The sequence below is a fragment of the Vanessa atalanta genome, chromosome 7 (assembly GCF_905147765.1).
Source record: "Vanessa atalanta chromosome 7, ilVanAtal1.2, whole genome shotgun sequence".
NCBI classification, from domain to species: Eukaryota; Metazoa; Arthropoda; class Insecta; order Lepidoptera; family Nymphalidae; genus Vanessa; species Vanessa atalanta.
The window spans coordinates 8,744,116-8,765,788 of record NC_061877.1 but is presented as its reverse complement, the minus strand read 5'-3'; the positions used below and the strand labels follow the sequence as shown (position 1 = coordinate 8,765,788).

The 21,673-nt window shown below is 32.1% G+C and overlaps 1 protein-coding gene across 1 annotated transcript; it reads left to right on the top strand.

The window, feature by feature from the left end:
* The first annotated feature begins 1,955 nt into the window (after positions 1 to 1,955).
* LOC125065517 (nuclear factor NF-kappa-B p110 subunit) lies at positions 1,956 to 21,673 on the top strand. The gene is made up of 22 exons (XM_047673198.1): positions 1,956 to 2,326; positions 2,699 to 2,835; positions 4,100 to 4,245; positions 4,504 to 4,612; positions 5,847 to 5,979; positions 6,583 to 6,687; positions 7,430 to 7,541; positions 9,235 to 9,416; positions 9,788 to 9,837; positions 9,944 to 10,006; positions 10,254 to 10,497; positions 11,205 to 11,242; positions 11,439 to 11,498; positions 12,898 to 13,023; positions 15,846 to 15,955; positions 17,123 to 17,298; positions 17,403 to 17,540; positions 17,633 to 17,811; positions 18,787 to 18,897; positions 19,085 to 19,249; positions 20,381 to 20,536; positions 20,747 to 21,673. The coding sequence occupies exons 1-22, from the start codon at positions 2,170 to 2,172 to the stop codon at positions 20,843 to 20,845; spliced, it is 2,796 nt and encodes a 931-aa protein (XP_047529154.1). The 5' UTR covers positions 1,956 to 2,169; the 3' UTR covers positions 20,846 to 21,673.

The window sequence follows — 21,673 nt, the reverse complement described above, 5'->3', positions numbered from 1 at the left end:
TTAAAGGTTTTATTTCTTGGTTAATATTCGTGTTTCTCCAATAAAATTAAATTTATTTTTGTTGTGGAGAATAAGGTTACTACTTTTAATTAAATTTTGTAATTTTTTGAATGTCGCTCACGTCAGGTAATCTCCTGAGAAAACCTACTTGTATTTCTTAAAATAATATAGAAACAAAAAATAAAAAGATTATGAAGTTTCTGATGTTTGTGGCCTAAAGTCTATTCCAGAACAAAAGCCAAATAAACAACATTTGACAGTTGACATCGACTTAACGCCATTGATCAAAAGCTTGAATAATCTACGATATTACTTATGGATTTGCGAAAACGTTCTGAACGTTCATGAAGCTGTTATCAGAAATTTAGAAGCAAAATTAATGTACATATAAGCAGATTAGTGTAATAGTATTGTATTATAAATAACTACGTATTAGTCAAGAACTGTTACTAGTGCACAGTATGTCTAGGCTATTAGAAAATAGCGTTGCATACGTTAATCTAAGATTTGTTTATTGTTATGCGATTCGATTAGACTTGAATATATGAGAGGGCAAAAATGACGATGATTACGATAATCGTACGTGTTAAGGCGTTAATACGTGAAATAGCTTCATTTGAGTTCATTGATTCATCTTTACCGGAAAGAAAAATACGTTTAATATTATTTAGTAGAGGTTAAGGAGCCCAATTAAAGTTGTTTTTTTTTTATTTTAGTCCATATTTGCTGAAACATATCAAATTAATATTTAAATAGCGCGCAAATACGCTACTTTGACGATATGGCGCTGCAATGAGGTCGGTGACGTCACTTGCCTGTATTGTAAACTGTAGCACATATAATCCACATACAGTAAGCAAACGAGGTTAAGAAGCAAGTGACATCATCATAAGACTGGCTAATCAGGAGCGTTAAATGAATTTACATGACACAAGTCACGTGAAAAACGTTTAAAAAATGCATTTTTTTAGGGATTTTTGAATAAATTAATTATTATTTTCAACTTTTGTTAATAAATAACCATTTTTAAACTCATAATATATGCTGGTTACAATAATTGATACTTTAATTTTCGCATTGTCAAATAGCTTATTATAGTAATAATGAAATGGAAATAAGTCTAAAATCTTGTAACCATACATACGAACTATATTTCTACCAACCTAATTAATGGCATTAGTTCATTTATTGTTAATTTCATCTTTTTAGCTTTATCTGATTTATTGATTATGTTATATGGATAATGCCTGAAACAAACAAGTTTCATTTAGCCGCTTTCTGCAATATAACAATATATGTATCACAAAAACGGGGATTTTTGTGACTCATGTTTCGAGTAGTAACTGGTTCTTCCCCGAGTACGCTTCCGTAAATTATAACCTTGAAATAGTAATACCATTCTATAACTCCCCAATATATGGTAATTTTGTTTTCGCTAAAATAATCTAATTTACTATTTAATACTTAAATGCTAATATTATTTATGTATAAAGCTACAATAAAAAGAAATGTGGTTTATAGGATTGGCATCGACAATTCTTATTATTCGTCTAAATTTTCTAAAAGACGAACGAGTGTGTACTCTCATTTTCTGTTCATATGATTTATTAATGAAATAACTAGTAATAACTACAATTAGTCGTAATACAGGCGAATCAATTACTTTAAAATTTATATAAATAGCATTGAACATATTTCGGTTGAGAGAAGTAAATATAAAAAAAATCTTTATCCTAAGCATAAATATTAAACACTAAATGCATGTGAAGCATTAATTAAGTATATTAGAAATAGTTAACTAAAATAAACCATAAGATATGTTTTTCGTGCAAATAAAATTGAAAAATTGTAAATATAGCTTTTTAGTTACAGATTAAGAAAATTTGGTACAACTTAGTATAGTAACACATTGTAAATGTCAAGCAATTGAAGTTATAATGTTGTGTTCTCAGTTCTGTGTTCAATGTTGATATCTTACAGAATAATAACTTGCTAACATTTAATTGTGTAGTAATTAAATGTTTTTAAATTCTATTACAACGTTTGTTATTTTTTAATGTAACAATTTCGAAACAAACTGTTATTTGATAAATGTAATCAGTAAGAATAATTACATTTCGTCATACTGTGTTCTGTTTGTTTTCAAGTTCTCTGATAAGTTTTTGCAAAATGTCTACAAGTGAAGCTGATACTATGAGTGATTCAAATTTAGATTCTCCGTTTTCTCAAATTGAATCACCGTATAGTTCCCCTTCACAACAAGTACCCCAGCTCGCCAATAACATTTCGGAGTTATCGTGCACAGACAAATTATATATGCACAATGGTAAGTAAAATATACAAACACGATACCTTTTTTATAATTAATCTATCCAATATTCGTAATTAACGAAACAATTTATAACATAAAATATGCAAAATCTTTTATATACCTAAAATCATGAAAAATGTTCTTTCAAAAACTTTCTTATCCTAAATTATACGCTTATCTTTTTGCTATCACAATTGATTGCCCACATACTAACTGCAATTCCTTTCGCCTTGCACTTAGAAACAAAGTAAGACATTTTTACATTACATAATATAAACAAAAGTATTATTATGTTATTAACTGTACTATAAATATTTCGAATGATAGTTACGTTATTTCCTTCTTCAGTAAAATAAAAAAATAATAATTACATGTTCTTCAAAACAGGCAGATGTCCTGAACTGCGCATTCTGGAGCAACCACAAAACCACTTTAGGTTTAGATACAAAAGTGAAATGATTGGTACTCATGGCTGTCTTCTCGGCATATCATCAAATAAGTCAAAAACTCACCCAACTGTTGAGGTAATAAAGCCTTTTTTAGTTATTATTTGAGTAAATTGTTATAATAGATGAGATTTAAAAATAATAATGGCAGTTGATAGGACTTGCGCTTGATGAAGAATTAGCTGAATATTGTAGGTTTGAAAATCAGGGTAACTCAGTGTATATGTGGATTTTTCCAAATAATAAATAGGCTATAGAGCTGACTGCTTTCTCTTCATTGCTATAAATGAATAGTTTCATAAATGTTTAATACAATTACTTAAACTCATACTCTTGATTCGACAATAATAAACAAAGACTGATTTGATTTAATAAGGGAAAACCAAGCAACATGCTGTATGTAAATTCTTAGCAGGAACAAGGAAAAAGTAAAAAATATTCATAAAGAAATCATGGCTCTATGCTTTTTGTTTGTTTGTGTGTTTGTGTTAAGTGTAGAGGTATACATTTTAATTATGAATAAGAAGTGATCTAATTATTTTGATATATTTTTTAAATTTTAATTTATCAATTATGTAAATATAGGAAGACACTAAATATACATATATCAAGTAAGTATAGGATATTTAAACTTTTAATTTGTTTAAATTCTAAGGAGGTTTTTTCTGTTGTTGTATTATATCTAACTATAGTAATGTCTTAAATGTGTATAGCAAACATAATGAAAGTATTGCCTTTGTCTTTTTGTGATGGATATAATTCTAATCCTAAAAAATACTATGAACATTTCTTTACTTAATCGAAATTGTTGTAGACAATAATAAAAACTATTATTGTTTCATAGTAAAAATGCTAAGTTATTAAGTTGTATAGCCACACAACGACTGTAAATGTAGTCACACAAATTTATAAAGCTTTTCAACGAAGAAAGGCAAATAAGCAGTTATTACAAGTGAATTATGAAAAAAAATTAATGAATAAGTTTAAGCAGTTAAGCCCATCTTTAATAATAATTAATCATATTTTAAACCATAAAAATATTTTTTTCAGTAGGCAAAGACTTTATAATTGCTTAAGTATTTATTTGGTTAACTGTAGAAATAATGTGACGTTTTAAGCTTAATATTGTTAATTACTGGATTTCATTCCCATTTTTTTATAAAAAAACAAATAGGAATACTTTTTATTTTTGATCAATACATTTTAAAGAAAGCAATCTGCTTGTTTATGTAGTGTATAGAAAAATGACTTAACTTTTACACTGAAAAAATTAACTCTCACTCTTTTTTTTTAATTATTGTTACTTGCTTTTGATTTCTTATATTTGTTATTATCATTTTAGTTACGACATTATTCTGGGAAAGCCATGATAAGGTGCCGATTGGCTCGACATGACAAACCAGAGGAACATCCACATAAGTTGCTTGAAGATGATCAGGATCGGGATGTAAGCAGTATTCTTCCAGAACATGGAAGTTATAGAGTCGCGTGAGTCGTTTTTTTTATCTATACTTTCTTTAGCATATATTGGACTTAGGAACTCATTAGTGTAGTTTCATAAGTAGTCACTACACTAACGAGACATTTAATTGTGCAGTTACATGAATAAAATCACATATAAAAAAGACTAAAGTCATTTTCAAAGTTGATTCACTTATATTATACTTAATTTAAAAAATACACCAGTTTGGTTCTAATAAATTATCTATTTGTTAATTCATGTTATATATCTATTTGCTTTAACAGATTTAGCGGTATGGGCATCATTCATACTGCTAAGAAAGATGTACCAGCAATGTTGTATAAAAAGTATGCTTCGGAAGCTACGCCAGATACGCCATACAATGAAAACAAGGTATGGTTGAATTAATTATCTTTATAATTAAAAAATATATAATTAAACATTTCAATCAAAATATATATTTGACAAAATAACGCGAAACATATTAAAGATTTATTTTTTCTGTAAAAGTCTATTGAATCTCTAGTCCCTATTACATTTTAATGCTTTATAAACATTACTGGCATCCGGCTTTGATTCTACGCACACATCACTCTCGCGTTATGACAATTCACAAGATTATTATTTAACACAAAGGCAATTTTTAATTTATAAATGTCTTCTTATTTAGAATAAGTGTATCTGTCAAACTCTATATGATATAATATAAAAAAAAAATATATATTATATCATAAAAAAAAAAACATTGTTTTGTAAAAATATTACAGATATTTTTTAATGATACGACGTCGAACACGTCCAGTTTCGAGATCCTTGTTTTTATTCTGTCCCAATAACATTTCACCATCAGTTTTTATTTTACGTAATAGTGCCCTATTTCATAATTAGGACTGTCTAATTTACTTTATCAAACCTAATTTGAAACATTAATGGTTTTTTACGGGCCACATCAGATTAACAGACGTTAAAATGTAATTTTAATTGCTTTAGTGTTTTTTGTGTATTTATTGTTTGTTTAAATGACGATTGCTTTATGTATTAATGTACCTAGTACGTACCCAGAGAGGCTTGCACAAAGTTTTACCACCAATTTATTTTATATTCTAAACAAACCTTTTTTTAATAACAAAAATAAAAAATCACATATAATCATGTACATATTTGTTTTTCTTATTCTATAGTTTTATATATAAGTATGTATGTTTCTTTTTGTGTATTATTAATTATTTATTAATAATAACCTAAAGATTGACTGGCAGAGAATGCCTTCAGGCATCAAGTGCGCTTTTTGTTCCATTTACATTGTGGTGGTCAATAAGGTCTAAATAAATATGTAAATAAATAAATAATCAATGATTGAGTCACATTAAACTGTTTACATTGAGGTAATATTAATGTAAACTGACGCCTAATGTTTATTACTTAACCGAAAGCTTTATGTCGATAAGTGTACGTTGGTCGGTTAAGCGTCAGCCAAACATAATCAGTTCGTTGTTTACGTTCACAAACAACAGTCGTGTATATTTACATCCTCATTTCTATACTCTGTACCGACAAATGTTAGTTTAGTTTAGTAGGGAACTTAAATTATATTCTACTTATAGTTTTTTTTTTAAATTTTTTTTAGCTCCGCGTTCTATGTGAGAATGAAGCGAAGAATATCAACTTAAATATCGTCCGGCTCAAATTCAGCGCTCATGATTTGTTAACTGACAAAGAAATTTGTCCGCCGGTGTTTTCAGAACCCATTCATAATATGAGTAAGATTTCTTTAATTATTATGATTACTTGTAATTTATTACGTTTCATTATTGCAGGTTTTTCTCTTACATACCTTCTAGTGATATGTGTGTGTGTGAACAACCAATTCCAAGCAATTGATTTGCGCACACAGTTGCTTGTGATATACAGTATCTTATAATAAATATCAATCGCTTGGTTATAATATAATATTGTTTTTAATATAGTTTTCCTTAATAATATTTTTTAGTAACAATTTATAGACACATATACTCGTATTATAATTATTGAATGACATTCTTGCATTCTATTTAAATTTTATCGTTTGGATTTTTTTTATTGTCTCTAAGTAAGCGTTTGATACAATTTATATAATTTTACAAAACGATGATGGAACAATGAAGAAATTTTTCAACCTCTAGTATTTAATCATATTAAATGAAATCATAATTAACGATCTTATTAAGTAGAGTATAGTTCGCATGTAGATTTGAGAGAATTTCACGCGACACGTGCGAAGTTCGCGATGTTTCCTATTACAGTTTACACTGAAATTTCAATGATACGCGCTCCTCTTCCTCGTATCTCATTCGCCGCAATAAAGACATTTATTTTTGTTTTAGAGAGTGCAGCCACGAATGATCTGAAGATATGTCGCATCAGTCGCTGTTACGGTCGGCCGGAGGGCGGGGACGATGTTTTCATATTCGTGGAGAAAGTTAACAAGAGTAAGTTTTTGATTTGTTTCTTGTAATAAGGCTGTAACACATTAATAAGAGGAGTCCACACAAAATACTTCTGATCCGTTGTATACAGAACCTTAAATGTTTGAAAGCTTATAAAGCCCATCTCAGTCTGGCAGTGCAGAACAGTACAGGGAGTAAAGATAAATAGACCTTAGAGTCTCATATTCCATGCGAGCTAATACTTGTTGACGTTCACTTCTATGAAATATATACTATATATTTAATTGTATTTAACTTACAAATGTCGGAGAAGAGTAACTACCGAGTTGTAGTTTCTCTTCAGCAGAATCTGCATTTCGATCCGGTGGTTGCTTAACGTTCAATACAATTATGTAAAATATCGTATCAAAAGTACTCGTAAACTACTGCCTACTGGAATAAAGTATATTTTGACTCTTGATTATATATATTTAACTTTTAATCGTAACTTTTGATTGAATATTAAAGAATTTGAACGAATGGCCCTCTAGTTGGAACACATTTATTTAAACCGAAGGTTGTGGTTTTTCAATCGAGGCAAGCAACACTAAACTTTAATATTTTTATTTATATCTGTGTTTATTATTAATCTTGTGTTCGGCGTTGAAATAAAACATATGTCGGTTGACAGTCTACCGCATGTGCTTCCACAAACTCGAATTGGTGTAGCGTGTTAGAGCAAGCTTCCAACTTTCTCCTGAATGAGAACATATCTAAGCCGAAGAATAATTTTTATTATTTTCAGAAAACATTAAGGTTAGATTTTTTGAGTTGGACGAAAACGGCGATCGTGTGTGGACTGCCGAGGCGTCCTTCCCGCCGAGCGACGTACACCATCAGTATGGCATCGTATTCAAGTAACTACATTGTACCATTATACATACATACACTATGTGCCGAAACGTCCATGTACTTACTGGGTGGTAGGGTTTTAGGGTAGGTCACACACCATATATTCTACCGAAAAACAATAATATATACTATTGTTGTGTCTCGGTTTGATTATTACTCATTGGATATTTTACCGCCAAACAGCTATGCTTAGTATTATTGTATTCAGGCTTGAGTGAGCCAGTGTAACTGCAGGCACACGTGACATAACAACTTAGTTCCCAAGGATGAAGTAGCGTTGGCGATGTAAGGAATGGTCAATATTTCTTACAGCGCCAATGTCTATGGGCGATAGTGACCACCCACCATCGGGTGGTCTATTTCGCAGTCCAACCAACATATACAGACAAAAATGAAAATAATGAATCTTTTATTATTTCCAACTTGCAAATGGCCATAATAATTTATAAGCAAGCAGTATAAACATGAATTTTATTTTAATAACCGCCATTTTTTTTAATTATGACTCAATGTATAATATAATGTAAATACATTTTAATGTTATACAAGCATATATATCTATTGAATGTTGATTTACACTTTACTGGTCTCCGTAATAACCACAAACAGGAAACGTTTAGCGTGGGACGAGTGAGATGAGTATTTTAAATTATTGTGTATCAGCTTTTATTTACACTCGTAGGAGCGACTTACTACGGTTAGTGTTGGCTGAGTGGGCGAATTTCGACCTTATTTGCGGTATTAAATTTGTGGAAAACAAATTTAAAAATAGTCTATAAAACTGTAAAATAGCCTACAGGCTATTCCAATGGAAGTAGGAAAAAAGATAAACAAACCTTAGGTTTACGTATTTTATGCGATTTGTTAATAACTCAGCTATTTTGTGCACTACTAAGAGTTTATGATTAATATATATTTATTTATAATACACCACTATTGCATACATCTTATTTCTTTAATTTTACATCCAAAACTCCAGTAGCAGTTTCTTCGACGTTCAAAACGCAATTTTTTCGCAAATCGCAATCGCAAGTATAATGTAAAGGATTTTTGTCCTTTCATTTTAAATCATTAATTATTTTAAAATCTTCTTTTAATTTGCTAACGTATGGTTACGTTTTCGTCGTGTTTATCTCTATAATTCATCCCAATGGCAGGAAGTACAAAGATAATCGAACTCTAGGATTATATTTTCCATGTGATTTGCTAAAAAACTCTGCTATAGTATGTATGTATAGTAGTTAAAGTTTTTGATTAAAAAATATATTATATTTATTATTTACATATATATTTTTATACTCAATTTTATTTTTCATTGAAAGTTCGATAACATTTTTCACATTTAATATTTCTCACAAATCAACTATGAACTAATAATGAATTTATATAGAACTTCGCCAATGATCGATTAAACGAATAAAAATCGAATAAGTTTAAATAATTATGTTTGAATAAATCTAGTTGTAAACTATAAAGTGAATTGATTGCAAAAAAAAAAACGTAAAAATTAACATCATTAAAATTGTCAGAAACTATTCAGGTGCCAATCATTTTATTTCGCAAATAACGTTACATAATAGATCATATTACATACACTGCAGTCATTTTTACACTTTACAATTATTTATAAAGCGATTTACATAAAGATGTATGTTTGTAAATTGAGAATTTGTTATAACTATTTGTATCAAATGACAGGACCCCAGCTTACTCAGACCGGAAAATAACATCGAATGTGAAAGTCCACATCGAGTTGCTTCGACCGAGTGACGGGAGAACGAGTGAGCCCAGAGAGTTCATATACAAAGCGGAATCAATATACAGGCAAACCAAGAAGAGAAAGCCTAACTCTTCCTATTCATCTTTTGATAGCATGACGGGTAATTTGTTATGAAGAATATATTTATAAATTTACGAGATAAGTTTTATAAACAATAGGCTTTTTGACTGGTTTTTAAAATCCATTTTATATTATTTAGTAGAAGTTAAGGAACCCAGTAAAAGTTGTGTTTTTTCGTCATCATAGACCCGACCAATAAGGAGCGTTTTGTGTTACGTGACAAACGTTTACAAAAATGCATTTTTATTTATGGATTTTTGAATAAATTAATTATTATTTTCAACCTTCGTTAATAAGTAACCAATTTTAAACTCATAATATATACTAATTTATTGATTATTGTAATAATTGACACTTTATTTTTCGCATTGTCAAATAGCCTATTGTCTCATTATTTATTTAAACCCACAGGTTCTATTAAAAGCTCGAATGAACTACCCGTGACCCTAGACTATATAAATGTAAGTATACTTTATAAATTTTTTTAAAGGTTTTATATTCCTGACTCAGTTAACGTTGTTTTAAAAATATAACCATGAAGTTCAATTTATATATTTTTTTCTCTAGCAAAATGGCAACTTCGATGCGCAAGACACGATCATGGACGAAGTTCCCGCATACACCATTAAAGTGAGTCGTTTTATTACAATATTTTAACCTCACATCAAAATAGTACAAATAGGTCACAGCTTTAAAATCTGAACATTATATAAAATGCCGCGCAGTAATCGTCATCGATTCGAATCCTCGAGAGAGTCCATCACAATATTTTTAAGTCGGGGAACTCCAACCCGCTTCGACCTCGAGGGCTCCCAGGGCACGCCGTACGGTGCGAAACTTCAGTGGTTCGCGAAAGTGACCGGACGTGGGCGCGCAGGTGTCGCCGGTGGCGCGCGCGGGCGCCAGCTCCGACGAGCTGATGGGCGACGCCATCTGGAGCCACAGCGTGAGCGCGGGCGCGGAGGCGGGCGGGCCGGCGCTGGCGGCGCTGCTGAGCGCGCCCAACGTGCCCGCGCCGCCCGTGCTGTCGCTGCACTCCTCGGAGATGGACCGCATCCTGGGCCGCGGCGTGGAGCCCGAGCCCGACGAGCAGCGCCGCTTCCTCAACGCCGACCTCGCGGGTCAGTGCCGCGCTCTCTTTCTGCGTTTTCTTATTCCACCGCCGGACATCGATACTTGTAGCGTATTGTTGTGTTCCGTTTTTGAAGATGTTATTGAGTCGCTACAATTACACCGCTGATAGACATTGGCGCCAAAATTTAAACCATTCCTTGCATCGCCAATGCGCCACCAACCATGGAACTAAATTGTTTGTCTTGTATTTACACTTAACCCTCATACCCGAACACAAAGTAACAAATATTTGGTGGTGTATATATGATGAGTGAGTGGTACACACAGTGCGCTCGCACAGAGCTCATCACTAGGTTATTTATATAATGTAAGTAAAGAAACCAAGAAGTTAATTAGAATGTTAAGTACAAATATGCTGCAGTTAATTTCACTTTATGCGTTCTAATGATATAAGGGACTGACATGACAAACATAAGTTAGTAACTTAATGTCCGTTAAACACTGGTTATTTATTGGTAATTAAATTATAACTTACCTTTTAAAATTTTGCAGAACCTTAAAATTAATTTAACTTGAATACGTCATTTTTTTTCACTTCCTGCATTTTAAAACTTCTTAGGGTTATTATATCTTCGGTTTCAGCCGAAAATCGACCTTCGTCCGGACACTAACAGTTCAAATGTCATTCTGTAGTTGAGCTAGAGTTTTATTTTGTTGTGATGTTCGTTTTTTTATTTGTCTGTTTAATTTTCAGAATATTTCCAGCATTACGATGGTACCGACATGAGTGGGGTAAATTTTGTTGATTTATATATGTATTAAACACCATTAATATGAATGCTAATTAATTTCAACCAAAAAATTAAATAAATATAAATTTCTAATTTGAAAATAATTAATTTTTGCAATTAAGCAAAAAAATATTATAATTCCTTAACCTTGTGTGAAGGTGTCTCGGGATCAATCAATTTTTATTTTATTTTTTCAGCTAAGTACAATGGACATCATCAAATTTGGAATGCTGGTCCCTGATTCAGGAAGAGTCACGGTATGTTATGTTGTATTACACGCATATACTAGTAACAAATATAAATATTCAAGTTGCTGTTTTTTTTTTCTAATTGGATTCATATTACATAATTGTCATTGGTCAAGATCTGAAATGATCTGATTCATTATGTATCTGTGAAAAAAAAAAACATTCCGATAAGATTTGAATGTAGATTTAAAGTGGATTAATTAAGTGGAATAATGTTTGATTACAAATTAAAACGACATGAATCGAGAAATCGCCTAGACGATCTTTTTGTTTATCTATTGTGTTTGTGAATATTTTTGCGCAACACGACCAGGGGTCAATCAAATATGGGCGGTTGGTTTAAGGAACAGTAACATCAGTAAACAGTGCCTCGGTTTCGAAGTGTGATGATAACTTTAGTAGTAAGCAGTATCTAATATAATCGTTTATCTGATCACCGTGTCGGACCGAAATTGGTCAATATATAGTTATATATACTTCCGGTTACTATATTCAAGAAACGAATAATTTTGCGTGTGTATCGTCTACGAGGCGAAATTCGTAAGTGTCTGTATATAAAACGTTCAGTAAGTTTTGAAGTATTTTTTTTTTTTTTTTAAGAGCTTTGTCGCTAAAGCGACTATGTCGCTCTGTTAGTGCACAAACGGTGTATATACATTTCTTAGTAATAAGTTTATGGTCGTTCTATCAAGGCTTGGTAAACTATCTTATACAATTGTTTTGCAGAGTTTGACTCAGGAACTGATAAAATGCTATTACACTCGCCAACGTTCATGTGGAATAGTATACTGCTAAAAAATTGACGTCGCTTATTTTCGTTCCGAACACATTCCATTAAAATATGGTAGACGTCTTCCAATATCCCACAAACGGAACAATAAGGGTTGGGAGATTTTCCCATCATATGGCGAAATTTATTTAATGGAATGTGTCCAGATCTTAGGCGTAGAGCAGTCACAATGTCCTTTCTACCCAGTGAAACGGTGTCGATCCAAGGTATAGTAAGAGGTTGAAACTGTATGGTCCTAAACCAGATGCCTTTATCTTTCGACCTTTTATCAAAATATTCCGCCCATAAGTCAAAACATTTATTTTTAATCACATGCAGACATTCAGTATAACAGGGTTTTACAAAAATTTCAACACCTTCGTAAGTTCCGATTTTAGCGAGTGTATCCGCTATCTCATTACCTACTATATTCACATGGGATGGAATCCACTGCAAAGTAATTATTTTGCATTGTTGTTTTCTCAAATAGCATATTTGTTTTAAAATTCTAAAGGCTACGGGAGTACTTCTAGCATTAGATGTACATCGAGATGAAGTATTTATGTGACAAAAAATTTTATAGGAACAACGAATTAAAATTTACAACAATAGATAGTTAATTATTATTATTATTTGTAGAACATCAAAACGGAAGAAAATAGCGGCGGTATCGACAATGAGGATAATTCTAAGAATATCAAAAAGAAAACAAACACTGAATATTCAGCATTTTACAAATCAGAAGACGGAGTCGAAGTTAAAAAAGTGAGTAATATGGGAATTAATTGTATTTTAACTTGTAGATATTGATACTAGTATCACAGGTGACATTACAGGTAAGTAGGTCATTAATTCATCACACATTAATATTATTACATTAATTCCCTTTATTTTAATTAAAAATCGAGATTTATTCTTATTTTATTTAAGGAGAATATTCGAGAAAAAAATATATTTTCATGTATGTACTTTAATTTATCAGTATTAACGATTGTGATAAAAAATTAAAGTATTATGGTAATTATTATCTATATCGTATCTCTATCTGACGTAGTGAATTAACTTTTTTCATAGTGTGGACCTTTCTCTTTTCTAAAACCTATTTCGTATAGACCCTTTCATACAGTATGCATTATCATTTAATTTAGGGAAATACAGCTTAAATCAATAATTCAAATTTATTGTAATTAAAAACAATAATAAAAGGACACTGCTGATTTACATTACATTACATTACCAGTCTGTAAATTTCCCACTGCTGGGCTAAGGCCTCCTCTCCCTTTTAGGGGAAGTTTTGGAGCATATGCCACCACGCTGCTCCAATGCGTGTTGTTGGAATACACGTGGCAGAATTTTGTTTCAGAAATAAGACACAAGCAGGTTTCCTCACGATGTTTTCCTTAACCGCCGAGCACGAGATGAATTATAAACACAAATTAAGCACTTTAAAATTCATTGGTGCTGGGCTGCACTGGGCCACCTCGGCTCTATGATGTCACTGATCACTCACTCTATGATCTCACTGCTGAAAAAGATACAAAAAACAATGTATATTGTTTACCAAGGGTAGGCATCCTGCCCCCATCTCTTTTATTTGCTAATTAACTAAATATTTTTACTCAATTTTATATAAAAACTTATTCATAACATTATTGAGTAAAATTTATACTAAGCGACCTCCCAAATCACTTTGTTTCATGTAAATTCCAAGACCGGATAGCCTGAGCCTAATATACGTTGGACTCTCTACTATCAATTTCGACAACAATAAAAATACAATAAAAATGTATACCTTTAAACTCTCATACAACTATACAATAGTATAATTGGTGACTAAAAATTATTAATTGTACAAAAACTATATTGAACATTTTCATTGTTTTATTAATCACATATTAAAGCAATTATGTTGAATATGACTCAGAACTGATCACGTTTTAAACGATTTATGGTAACAATTATTATCTAAGACATTCTACCCCATTCCGTCTTTGATTTACTCTCTTTGATCTCTCTTTTAATATTTAACTTATCTCGTGATCTCTTGTACTTTTTTTCATCTTCAATTTGTATATATCTTTCTCTTTCTACACCTTAAACTGTTGTGTACAACATGTTTACATTAGATTTGTTTACCAAAGATATATTTTACATATGCGTTTAGGCAATTGATCAGTAGACACCTACTTCCAATTTGCCAAGAGTTAAGAATTAGATATAATGTTTGTTTTATTATGTTATGTATAATGTTTGTTAAAATACTTTTTGTATAATTAAATCTTGTTAATTATTGACTTTGTTATAATTTGGTTCGATGCATATTGTTAAGATATATTTAAAACTTTAAAAATGATTCATGATTCATCTTTATTTATCATGCATAAGTCTTAAAAGTTATCTGGCAACAAATAAATCGTCTGTGTCGTAAAGCAAATGTGGTTCTGGATAATTACGTTTTTAATTATTATCTAATACACTATGGATGGCAAAAGGCTGAAAAAAGAACTTTTTTTTATTTTTATTTTCACAGACAATTTAGTAAGTAGTAGTATTAGTAGTCTTAGTACATTTAACATAAAACGCTTATATCATATGAGTGCTATGCTGCAATTTTACAGAATCACAAGCATTTGTGGCACATGCCAACGTTCTACGATTAGGACCAAATATGTAGTTTCTTATAAAAAATTAACTGTCAATTTTTTTTTCTGATATATTGGCCTTATTTGTACATTTACACTTAGTAAAATTGTAAATACACGATTATTATTGATGTCGTTTAAAAATTTAAAATGTTTTAAAAAACGAAGAATGTTTAAATTCTATTCGATTTTTATGTGTAATTTGAGACTTTTTATATTAATGTTTTGGTTTATAATCCATACAATCTCGTTTTTGAAAATATTTTTAACAATGTTGATTTCATATACATGTTTATAATGTTAGTTTTTTTTAAATAAAGAATACTACATTTTCGTATAAAATGGTAGTACATTCTTATCAGATGTTTCCCTTGCCTCCTATCCTTCTTCTTCTATCTTATCCTTCCTATTTAAAACTCAGGATTAATAAAAGTCATATTTTTTGACGTTACAATCTTTTCTGGTTTTCTTGTTATCTATAATTTTGCAAAAAAATATTGAAATATTTTAGTATTGGCTGTATGCGGAACTGTGACAGATAAGTTCACCTAGGAATGGTAAATACAATAATTTTTAATTGTGATTAAACCAATTTACACTTTTAGTGTACCTATAAATTTAAATTGGATACTTTCATAGTACTGTGTAAGAATTAATAGCTGATAAATAAAGACTCGATAGAAATACAATGGATTCAAATAGATAAATTGAATAAGAGTTTCCCGAATGAAAGAACTATTTTCAGTTCGAAATTAGCTTTCTAAGTTTTTCTGTAGCTACAGTGGTTAAGGCCCTCCTCCAACAACACCTTAAATTTCTATCCTGTATAGGTAAGACGTTTTCACCATCATCATAATTATTTACATTACCATCAAAATAATTTAAATATTTAAATTTTAGTTTTGGAAACCAACCGTAAATTTAATAAATTAAATGTATTTTCAGCTCGTCAAAGAATTATGCGAGATGATCAGAAATAAAACGGGACACAAGAAGCAAATGGTTAGAAATAAACTGGAACGACTCTTTGAAATGCGACTGAGTAATGGGGATACGTGAGTAACCATATTGATTTTTGTATACATACGTTTCGTTACAAAACATTATTTTTTTATTTTATGATACGGATTGATGTTCACATATTCTACATTGGATTACTGTGTTCATGTGTAACTACATGCACAAGGTGTGTAATTTCTAAGTTCCCATGGTTGGTGGTTAATTTGTCATTTAAGAAATGGGTATTTATTTCTTACAGCAACAATGTATTTGCCAGTCCACCTATTATAAATAAAATATTCGCGACAGTTAATCAATCAAACTAATTAGTGCTAATTTAGTTATAAAAAGCGTAGCTGCGAAATATAATCAATATCTTTTTATCAACCGGTAAGTCTTAAAATAGTAGAACAATTTAGTTTAAATAATTTAAAGTGGAGTTAAGAGAGTTCTTATATCGTCAATGCACCGTCAAGCATGGGGGGGGGGTGAAGGTGCATATTTCTTGTTCCTGTAATTACACTGTCTGACTTGTTTTTAAACTGAGAAGAATCAATCCAATGTAAATAGGTAGAGTGGTTAGTAGTATCTTATTAGCAAAATTTAATAAATAGGGTCTAAGGTAACGATAGTGCTCCGCCAAGACGAGCCAACCCAAGCGCAAGGGCACTTCCTACCTTTTGTCAAAGCGCTTCGTCGGTTTTTTCAATCTTTATTACTTGGGTTTGGATTATACCAGATAAACAAAATTATCGGCATATGTTGTCAGCGACTTATTAAACATATAAATTTTTAATTGCGTACCTCTTATTCTCACTAATGAGCATTAAAATTCTTAGGGTATGACCTAATGTCTTAGACAATTGAAATTTGGTATGTAAGCTAGTATTAATTCACAAACAACAAAGAAATTTTATTCCTCAAACCCTTAAACTTGGGGATGGAAGTTTGGATGAGACTTCCGCAATTTTAACGTTGGAATTCTGAAAATTTCAATATATAGGGACTCCTTCTTATTATAAATAAGAAAAAAATATAAAGTAAGAAAAAAAAAAGAATGTCACAGGCCACTTACAAAAAGAAATCAATAAAGTATTAATACACTATATAGTATGACATATGGTCTCGTCTTGGCAACATTTTACATGAAAATATTTTTGGTGTGATTAGCATTATCTACGATATGTAATAGTTAATTATATACATGATATGATATTTTTCAGGTTCTTACATATGACACTATGCAGCAATCAGCCTAGTCTAGAGTATATCGTGAAGCTCATACACAGCATGAGAATGACGAAACTACTGAATTTGAAAAACGATAAGATGCAGACCATCCTTCATCTCGCTATCATAAATGATCTGCCAAGATTGGTCACATTCCTCGTGTCAAAAGGTACGAGCCGTAAACAACACTATATTACTAGTTATTTCCAACGATTAAAAATATTAAAATGCTAGTCTTATTTATCAAAAATAATCGAATTGAAATCATTTCAGGGTGCAATCCAATGGAGGAGGACGGCGAAGGGAACAACGCCATCCACTATGCCGTCATATATCAAACCTGCGTCGGACCTCTTTTGGACGCCATCGAGACCTACTCCGTCACCTGTGATATAAACGCGTACAACAACGGTAATGACATCAACGCATACTCAATCTATCGTGATCTTCGTGTCATCTAGAATCTATTTAAATGTCATCGAATCAAATTACCTCGTTCGCAGAGAAGCAGACGGCGCTGCACCTGGCGACCATCTACCGTAGCGCGGACAGCGTGTGTCGCCTGCGGCGGCGCGGCGCCAGCGCGCGCCTGCGCGACGCGGCCGGCCGCGCGCCGCTGCACCTCGCGCTCTACGACCGCTGGCGCCGCGGCGCTCTCGACCTGCTGCAGCCCGCCGACCGCGTACGTGCCAGTGGCCTTCTGTGACCGCTTTTGAATCGTCGTTTTACAGAGCTATGCTTAGGGAAGGGCTCTCTCCGGCTCGGAGGGTAAATTCTACCTGAAACTAGTCACCGGTCACGGTGATGAACGAGAGTCGCATATGTCTGCCTCCCGATTGTGTGGAATCGAGGATGTCGGTCATTTTATGTCCTCGTAGAGAAACGATCGAATCAAATTAAAATCCTTTATACGTTACACTTGTTTATTGAAATGCGTTAAGATTAACATTTTTTCGATAAATATTTTACAATCTCCGACCTGTCCTCCTTTTTTAAATACTGCAATTTTACACATTTTGCTAATTTTATAGTTCCATCTGTTGTAACGATATCTTACACTGCTGTTGCAACTATATACAACGACCACAAATAAAACATAAGTACAGTTTAAACACTATAAATAGTTTCCATTAACAGTTCCTTACGTCGCTAATCCGCCACCAATTTTGGGGACTAAGATGTTATATCCCTTGTGCCTGTAGATCAAGTGGCTCACTCACCCTCGAAACCGCAACACAACAATATTGAGTACTGTTGTTTGGCGGTAGAATGTTTGATGACTGATAACCTACCCAGACGAGCTTGCACAAATCCCTACCACCAAGTAAAACGTACACACATACATACGTTAAGTGTGGCGTAACTTATCAAATTTCTAAAGTGGTTTTTAATAATTACACGTGTTTAAAACAATCTCGTAAATTTCGAATTATTACATTAAATTATTTCAAATTGCATTCTTAGCCTTCTAAGCTAGTCAAATGGCTTAAATTATAATCCGTGAATGTAAGGGCGAGATAGATGTGCATCATCTGATATCCATCAGAAAAGTGGTCAAAAGTCCTTCCTTAGGAAAAAATATTAATCATTTTCTCTTTTATTTAAAAATCTTTTATGTTTGACATAACGATTATAATTTGTTTACTGTCTTTTTTAGAGTTACATTGAAATGGTAGATGGAAACGGCTACACTCCTCTTCAAATTATATGTGACGGAGAAATGACAGAGAGTACCCTCGAAATAGCAAAGCATCTTTTGGAAGAGAAAGTAAGAATAATCTTATCGAAATTTTGTTAATTTATAGGAATTATATTTCTACTAATTAACTATAATTACTTATTAAAACCAGAAGGTTTTAATATCTTATTAAACAAATAATAAATAACAAACGAATAAATTAATATTATTTTGTCTCACTACCTGCGGAATTTAATCTTTCACAATTTGATATAAGGCGGATCCAACGAAACACGAACCGAATAACCTACCAGCGTGGAAACTAGCTCGTGATAAACCAGAGTTGCTGCAACTACTGCAGGCTTACATGGACCCACGAATCATCATGGAAGATGATATCAAATCAGAGCCTGAGGACGAGTTCGAGTCTGCGGACGAAGACGTTAGTATATTTTGACTTCATAACTTACCGTTCTAACGAAATATTTACTCAAATGCATTCACAAGCCCACGTAACGATATACTTTTCATTTTTTTTTTCTGTGGGCGATTTTTGCCCATTAGAGGTATACTGCTTCTACCTAGTTAACCAGAAATGATATTGAGATGGAATTATTATTCCATTTTCCGTTAAATATTATCACATGTATAGCGTAACGTGTACGTTGTTGAACACTTAAAATTTCAAGATAATAAATCTATAAAAATACTTTGAATCTGCAGGTGACAATTGATCAAATATAAAGTAATTTAATAGAAATAAATTACACAAAAAATTACCACAATACACATCGGGGAATTCCCCCTGAAAAATATAGTTCGTGTATCACGTTAAACAGGTAACACGGAAGCGCAGCGATGGTACCTGGTTACCAGCATTATTATAAATGAAACAAGTATGTGTATGCAGAATTAGCCTACTTAAAAATTACTTAAGTCTTTATCCTCTCACCGCGAAGTCAGAAAACATTATTCAATATAGAAGCATTACATTTAATCATTGATTGTCAAGAAAAAAAATCTACTGCTGACTTAGAAAGAAACACCTCAAATCAGAGAGGTTTTTTTCATATTTCTATTAGCAACGGCCTGAAGGCAATCATTTCATTCAATTCAATAAAATTCAATGTGTGTTTCATAAGTATGTATAGCTCAAAAGTGATTCGTTTTATAATATCCATTAACTATTAAAATTTTATAATTTTCATTAACACACAAATCTTCCTTGAGGATTTTTATAAATATTGCAAATTTCCTTCATTCATTTAATTTCATTGTGCAAAATTTGACGTGAATCCGACTTTGTTAACTCTTGACTCTATCTGGTCCCGTAAGCCTTACCTCTAATGTTTTTTAAGAAACGAAGACCACCTATATAAATATAACCACCTATAAAATAAATTTTATTATTTAATATGTACATTAGACTTTCGTGTATGTATATATGTGCATTAGTATCATTATTGCCTGCCGTATGCTTAAGATAAAAAGAAAGGGAGACAATTGACAAATTGTAAAAAAATTGAAGCTCGAACGATCGGGCGATGACAAGGAATGGGTGTCGTGTCCGCAGGAGGCGGGCGAGCCGGCGCTGGCGGAGCTGCCGCAGCTGCCGCAGCTGGTGGACGAGCTGTCGGCGGCGCTGGAGCGCGGCGCGGCGTGGCGCGAGCTGGCGCGGCGCCTGGCGCGCCACGCGCTCTCCGCGCGACACCTGCTGCTGCAGCTCAAGGTCTCTGTCTGCCCCATCCCATGTCATGACGGATGACTTACTTTCTTAAAAATTAACGGCCTGCTGTTCTCGATAGTAGGTTCTAAGTCATTGGCCTTTGCAGCAGTAATTTTAAAAATATTATTCCGGAGTCGAAATAATTCTAGCTCAATAAATGCATTTTCATTCCTGGTGCGAATTAAAATGATAAATATTTTATTTATTTTTCAGGACTGTGATGTTATCACTACGAAGTCGTTAGCTTTTTTACTAGAGGACATTGGAGAAGCTGAAGCGGCCTCCATCGTAAAAAAATATATATATTACTGAAACGAAATTATAAAATAAACTGATGAATTACTATAGTGCACTGAGTCGTCATTTCAAAAAAAAAACTTTACATAGAGCTAAAAATTGGTACAAATAGTAGGTAATCTAAAGTGCAATAAAAAAAATCTCCGGGTAACTTTCATTTAATTACTTAGTCTTGCAACTTTTTTATAATTTAGGCGATATTAAATTAGATAGGTTACAAGTATTATTTTCCGACTGCGGCATATTGACAAACTTTCTTCATTTAGATAAAGACCTTTCTGGTTCAGACTCTTCGCTAGGGTCGTCTAGGGTAAAATATACCAACAATGATAGCAGGGGGTAATAGATCATACGCGGAATAAAGGCACGTGTTTTTAAAAAATTGTATACCAGACAAAACCTAAGACTAAAAGAAAGTACCTATGACTAAAACCTGTACCAATTTCAGCTGTATGCCAATTATTGTAATCTGACCATTATTTTTTTGGCTATTTTTGCCGGACAACTACTCATATTTGAGTTGAATAAATTTTAATGTGTAAATTAATTACAAACTTAAAAACCATTTTATATATATATAACGTTAGTTTTAAATCCGTTGAGGCAAAATATTTACGTGATTAAACATTATTATCGAAACTTTTTTAATAAATAAGTTAATGTTTAAAGAAAAATACTTCAGTTTTTGTATTGTTTAAGTATACTCGTAGGACCTTATAGAACAATTTATGGTATAAGTCATTAATGATTATCATACATTTGTTATTGAATGATGAATACTTTTAGGTAAGAGTTGAATAGTTTTCAAAATGGATTTATATATTTTTAATAATATGATATGAC